General features: G+C 40.4%; 1 protein-coding gene across 2 annotated transcripts in view; it reads right to left on the bottom strand.

The window, feature by feature from the left end:
• Positions 1–359: 359 nt before the first annotated feature.
• Positions 360–6,779, bottom strand: part of LOC109297863 (complement component C6-like) — a 54,119-nt gene continuing 47,699 nt past the window's right edge. For both annotated transcript variants that reach the window (XM_019517918.1, XM_019517919.1), the window contains 4 exons: positions 5,690–5,884; positions 4,598–4,688; positions 3,511–3,752; positions 360–742 (listed from right to left, as the gene is read on the bottom strand). In XM_019517918.1, coding sequence (XP_019373463.1) covers positions 567–742; positions 3,511–3,752; positions 4,598–4,688; positions 5,690–5,884 — 704 coding nt within the window. In that variant the 3' untranslated portion in view covers positions 360–566. The remainder of the gene's footprint in view (positions 743–3,510; positions 3,753–4,597; positions 4,689–5,689; positions 5,885–6,779) is intronic.

The raw sequence follows: 6,779 nt of genomic DNA, 5'->3' as shown, positions 1-6,779 counted from the left end.
GATATTATTAGGACTCAATATTCTTATACTATTAGTCTTTATTCACATAAAAACAAAAAACATGCAGGGTAATATGCATGATTTCTACATGTTCAGAGTTTGATACTGTAACATTGTTAAAAGGCTTGACCATAACATTGTCAAAGGTCACATCCATGGAATAGTTATGCAAGCACTGTAGTTTGGACATGAGACACTTTCTTCGAACCACTTCCTCCACCATTGCAGACCATTGTAACAGGTTTGTGTGTATCTATCTTCTTCCTCACTCAGCGTCATGAACCTCCTCCCTCCCCTTCCCCCTTTCCCTCTCCCCCTACCCCCAGGCTTAGTTGGCTAACATTGTATTTTACGTAACCTAGTTGCGTTCCCCTCCTCACCCCCAGTCCTCTAATGTTAGTCCCTTGCTCGAGCGATATGTATTTCCCTACCAGCTTTGTCATCTTTTTTGGATTCACAATCCTAAACATTTACTAATAAAAGTCAATTTGCTTGGCCATTTCAGTGAGGGTTGCAGTATTAGAACCTTCCAAGCATTCATTAGGTTATCTGTCTCCCCCAACATGTTAATCCACACATTTCCCAGGATATAATATTTCTATCTTCATTTTAGCACACAACATTGCTCCCAGTGTACAGAGGTTGGATGTCTTCTTTCTGCGTGCAGATCCCATTCTGACACAATAAGGCTGGTTCTCATCCCTTGCACACTGGTATGGCATGAGGCAGATGCACCGTGACTCTGTGAATGAAAAGGTTTAGAAGTGATTTGAAAATTAGTTTTGTGAAAGTATGTACCTCAGTTCTCTTCACTGGGTTACATGGCAGCTCACTGGTATTAGAGAGCCAAGAAAAAGATGTTTGTTAAAAAAATATAGCTATATCCTAACACAACATATTCTGTTGTCTCTAGCATCAGTGATACTATTGACAGAAGAATACTAAAAGGGAAAGTATTTTGTGAAGTAGTGTTGAAAGGCTATAGGGTACTCATGTTCAGCCCAGTAGATACAAATAAGGTAAATAGTAGTGGTTTGAATGATTTTGATTTTCTTTTTGTTACTGCAAAAAGTCATAGTTAACTGGGAAGAATAGCCAGTAGCAGTGAGAAAGTAGTAAGTAAAGTATTAAAAAAGATGGAGGGTAGTTTTGAGCTGGGTTTTGGACCCATAAAGCATTGAGCTGAAAATGTTGTTAAGCAATGCCTCTGTATTCTTTCACATTGAGGGGCACTTTTTAAAGGAACTCTCTCAGAGCTGTGTACAGGTGTGCATACGTGCACGCATGTGCACACACACATGTAACCCTCCCCCCCCCAAACACACACACACAGAGCCATGGAAGAATGTGGCTGCTATCCATCTTTTTTTGGCAGAACTACTTTGTGCACTGTAAGCCAAAATGTATTTCACAAATTTACAGGAAAACCCACTGCTGTTATCACTCTGTTATGGAGTAAATAGGAAAGTTGCACAATGAGTGTTGACATATTCAGAAATATTTCACAAGCAGAAAATCCTGTATATTCACTGATGCTAGCAAACAAACACACTTTCACAAAAAGTTAGACAAGTATTTTAAGCATAATATCCCTCAGAGTAGAACAACAACAGTGACATGAATAAATCATGGTACAGGCAGTCTTCAACTTACAACATTTCGAGTTACAATGTTTCACACTTACAACCTTTATAATTGACACCCTGTTTCAACTTTATGACATCATTTTCAACTTTGCAACACTTGATACCATGCAATGCCATGCCAGTGAACAAATTCACTGTGTGACTCATCTTCCTGAAGAACATCTGTCCAAACTTCCTTGGACACTTTCTTTAAGAAAGCAGACAAGACTCCAGAAAAACCTGCAGCCAAGACTCCTGAGAAGACTCCAGCCAACAACCCTTCAGAAAGTCCAACCAAGAGCCTTTCAAAAAGTCCAGCAAAGTCACTTCAAAGAAGTCCTTCCAAATCAATATGATTGCTATATTCAATATAAATACATTAATGTAGCTATGTTACTCATCTATAATTGATCAAGTACAAAATTCTGGGGTATTTTTGGTGAAAATAGGGTATCGGGCCTTGGTTCAGGAACCAATCCCCCATTTATAACATTTGTTTCTTATGAGAAAATCGGTTCCGAGTTACAACGTTTCGACTTAAGACGCGATTTTCAGGAACCAATTGTGTCGTAAGTCCGAGGACTGCCTGTATAGCCTTAATATATTGTACTTGGCAGGTCTATAAATTAACTTGGTAGGTTTAAAAGAAAACAACAACACCTGGATATATTTATGCTGCTTATCTAGAGTGAATATACTACTTGCAGAGAAAATTTTAGCAAAATGTGGAAGGCTTAGTTTTCTAGTTGCCTAAACCAGTATCAGGCAGTCATAATGTAAGCATCATAATTGACATAGAGTTTAAGGAAAAGAACTTAAGGTGGCAAAAATCACAGGGTGCATCTAATCTCATAGCATGTCCTCTCCAGTTTTACAGATTTCATCAGCATGGATATGCTACACTTAGAATGCTTTTTTGAACCTGAACTCCGAGGTTTTGTACTGTTTCTGTTACCAAGGAGTTTTTAAATAGACAGAGTTATCTGAATAGAGGAAGGTGGGACATGAAATCCTAGCAGAGAGCATATATAGTTTGTCAAAGACCATAATTCATGGAATATTAATGTATTTATGCCACTTCTGTTTTAAGATATGGAATTAAAAATACACCAGCACTATCCTTAAATATTTCAGCTATATTTATAAGCACACAAGTATCATACTGTCTTCACAAAATCACAACCCTCATTAAGCAACACTCCTCAAATGATGCTGGAACATCAGCTCACTGTCATCCAATGCTAATGTTCATTCCCAGAAGACTGCTCCTCCTAAGAATAGTAATTCCCAAATGAGCTCTACACAACTCAGGTTACATGAGAAAAATACTTGCTCACAAGGCTCAGTATTCTGAAGGGTGAAGGGCTACCAACCAACTGGCAAATTATGTGAAACTTTATAATGAATATTCATATAGGGCATGTCTACACGTGCATTTAAGCTGACTTAAATTTACTGGAATAGCAGGAATAGGTTGGTGTCTACACATGCAGGCATTAAAGCACATTAATTCTGTGTGTGGTCTGACTTGAGATTAAAGTTAGTCCCAAGTCACTCCACACATACAGTGTTACTGTGCAGTAAGGCGTCTACACATGCATTACTGTGCAGTAAATAATCAGACATAAATTTGATACTTCCATGATGCAGGTATCAAATTTACACACAAATTGGCATAATTTGCTATATTTATTGTGCAGTACGGACATGCAGGTGTAGACACATACCTGTACAGTGCAGTAATTTCAGTTACTGTGCAGTAAATGTACATGTGTAGGTGTGCCCACAGTGTTTGTAAAGTTCAATCCCTGTCCAAAGGAGTAATCATTAAAATCTGTCTTGAAAGTATATGGTCTAGGTAAGTCACAGTATTTTTATGTCTTACCTGTACACATTTCCCAGTCATAACATGTGTCATATCCACAGTGGTCTTTCTTTATGCTGCTGGTAGAAAGGCTTACCCTTTCTGTGGCCCACTTCAGGTCAATACTATCATCGCAGGGGCCCGAATGCAGGAAATGGAACCGTTGTTCACCCTGGCATCTTTCAGCTAAATACTCACAGCTGGGCTCTGTAAAGTTCTGTTTGGTATCTGCATTTAGTAGGCAGATATCTTCAGAGTCATGCCTGTCAGGAGGTAAAGTTAAAAAAGTTAAAACTGAAGAACCAAGAACACCACAATCTTCACCCCAGATGATAGGTAATTTCGTTTTAGACTTCCTTGCTTAATATAATCTCTCTCAGGAGTTCTAGATGCCTGTCAAATATCTGTTATTCTCTCTGTAGCTATTGAAGAAGCAGTTCTTGAGTTTGATTCATTACACTGATTTTTTTATATTGGTGTATCCTACTGATGAACTAGACCCATCATCAGTACTGCAGAATTCAAGACTTAGACAATCCAGGACTTCTATGAAAGAAATGGTATACAATGCATTTTGAGGTAGACTGGAACTCAGGAAAATATGAGAGATTTGTTTCTTTTATTTTTAGAGGGTTTGGTGGGATCAGCTGAGGTAAAGGGATTTAGCCTCCAGAGAGAAGGTGTTGGGGAGTCAGGAGAACAATAGATGTGGTACAACAGCAGTCACCAGATCCAGATCACATACGAGAGGCACAAGTGAGACAGTACAGAAAAGATGATGAAAAGAAACAGGAAAATGTGGAGAAAAGAAGGCTACAATTAGGAGAAGTGTATGCCTGAGCTAAATGAGGTTGAGAAAAGGAAAGAAAAATATTTTGAAAGGTCTGGAGAAGATTCTGAATAAAATACAGATTACTAGGTGATAATCCAGTCTACACTGCTACAAACACCAGATACCATTTTAATTCTGCACATTTTATCAGTGTAAAATAACATGTGCTCCCATTTGTAAAGTGGGTTCTCAGTTAGAAGAGAAGTTTGAGTAGCAGTCATTTTAGTACAAGCATCAATAGTCCCAAGGAGTGGTTCTGCCTTTATTTCTACGTACCCACAGTCTGCATCTGGAGATAAGCAAACGCATTGGGATCCAACTTGTTTTTCTCCTAGCTTGCAATGACCTCTTGTCCTTGTTTGCTCATCTGAAAGAGAAAATAGGGACTGGAAGGCAATTCATAGAAGTGCCAAGAAGCTCTAAGCAGCTAGACCTTTACATGAGTTCAACTGACTTCAACAAGTTCAGACCTTGGCAGATGCTATGCTTTTTTAACCAGCTGACAGAGCATTCAATGAGTAGTTCCTACAAACTAGTGATACAATCTCTCTATTTAACTAGGTAAATATATTGCCTTTATGACCAATGAATCTGAATGTCTTTGTTAGGGGATATTGTAAATAATTACATAGGTAGAAGAGAAGATGAGTCACGCTGACAAAGTTGATGATTTTGGCTTAAATTCCACAACACTTTCAAACAGCCGCTTTATTTATTTAGCAATTTGATATATTCCACTTGTACAGTTTATTATGGGAGGAAACTGGATTCTCATGTCATCTCAGACGTTATGCCCTATGAGGAGAGACTCTGGGAACTGGGTTTGTTTAGTCTGAGTAAGAGAAGACTGAGAGGTGACTTGATAGCCACCTACAAGTGTGTCAGGAGCAAACACCAAGATCTACAGGAGCAACCCTTGAGAAAGGCATCCCTTGGGAGGACAAGGACCAATGGGCATAAGCTAGTTGAGGAAAAATTTAGGCTAGACATAAGGAAAAACTTCTTTTCCGTAAGGGCATCTAGAATCTGGAACACACTCCAAGCAGAGGTTGTGCAGTCACTATCCCTGGAGGTGTTCAAGAGGAGGCTGGACAAGCACCTCATTGTGCTTGTTTGAGTCCAATTACCTCCTGCAGGGGTCCGGACCTAATGAACTTACAGGTCCCTCCCAGTCCTTCTGTTCTATGATTCCAGGAAACTACATGCACATCTACCGTTAAGAAGTTAAAAGCTTTAACATAATAGTGAAATGATCACAACTCAAAGGTATCCTTTACTGGACCAGTTGGGTACACTCTGTTCAATGCACAATCTTACAACTTAATTGCTAAAAATACTAATGTGCTAATAACTTGCAGGGGTACTAACCTTTTTCACAAGTAAGTGAGGAGGTATCCAGAGGAGGTATCCAGGACATCTCTTTCCCACAAGTATAGTGCTTTTGACCAGTAACAATGAAGCCAGGAGGACATCTTAACTGTATGGTTTCATTCACTTTGTAGTCTTTTTTAAGTGGGACTACTGAGATGCTATCAGAAGTTAATGGTCTAAGGCAGACTGCAGCTGTTGTGAAGAGAAATGATTGGTTAAAAACCATGATGTTTCATTTTAGAGAATGTACCTAGCAAAGATTTACAAAAGTATCATTATTTTATAAACACATTCTACCAACAGTGACTTGAATGACCTCTGATAACACTTTCTAGTAGGGCTGTGTGAAGCTTCGGTCTCTGATTCAATTCGATGGAGATTCGTTCCAATTTGGTGGCCAAATCTCTGAATCCAAATCGAATCAAAGGACCCTTTAATCTCTCTGAATCAATTTGGAAAGATTCAGATTGGGACATAGACAGCTTTAAATGTTTTTTCTACATACCTCTAGGTAGCAGGGGCTTGTGAATGCTGTGATGCTGGGATGCGTGGAGTATCCCAGAGAAGCCCGGGGCACTCCCTAGCGCACTTGGCGGCAGACCCAGAAGTGGATCAGAAGCACTTCTGGTCCACTTCTGGGTCCACTGGGGAACACACAGATCCTCCCTCCCCTTTGCCCCCCCCCCCCGCTTGGTGACTGGTGCCTTCTGGATCTGGGGGGGGGCACCTGGGGTCCCCCTGCAGCTGATTGCTGAGCCGGGGGGGGGGGGCAACGTGCTCCCCAGAAGACCCGGAAGTGGACGTCCAGTCCACTTCCAGGTTCGCTGCCAAGCATGTGAGGCCCCCCCTGAACTCCTCTGGGACGCTCCATGTGCCCCAGCATTGCAGTGATCACAAGCTGCACCTGCTACCTCTAGGTATGTAAAAAAAAAAAAACTTTTAAAGCTGTGTCTGTGTCTGAATCAGCATTGAATCTTCAGATTCAGATTCGGCAGGCAACACAGACAAGTGTAAGGTGATGCACCTGGGGAGGAACAACCGGCACCATACCTACAGGTTGGGGAACTCCATTCTTGTCAGTACAGTG

Source organism: Gavialis gangeticus, unplaced genomic scaffold (assembly GCF_001723915.1).
Source record: "Gavialis gangeticus isolate Ggan-Ray unplaced genomic scaffold, GavGan_comp1, whole genome shotgun sequence".
In the NCBI taxonomy this organism is placed as follows: domain Eukaryota; kingdom Metazoa; phylum Chordata; order Crocodylia; family Gavialidae; genus Gavialis; species Gavialis gangeticus.
The sequence above is the reverse complement of the archived record's forward strand: the minus strand, read 5'-3'. Positions and strand labels throughout refer to the sequence as shown.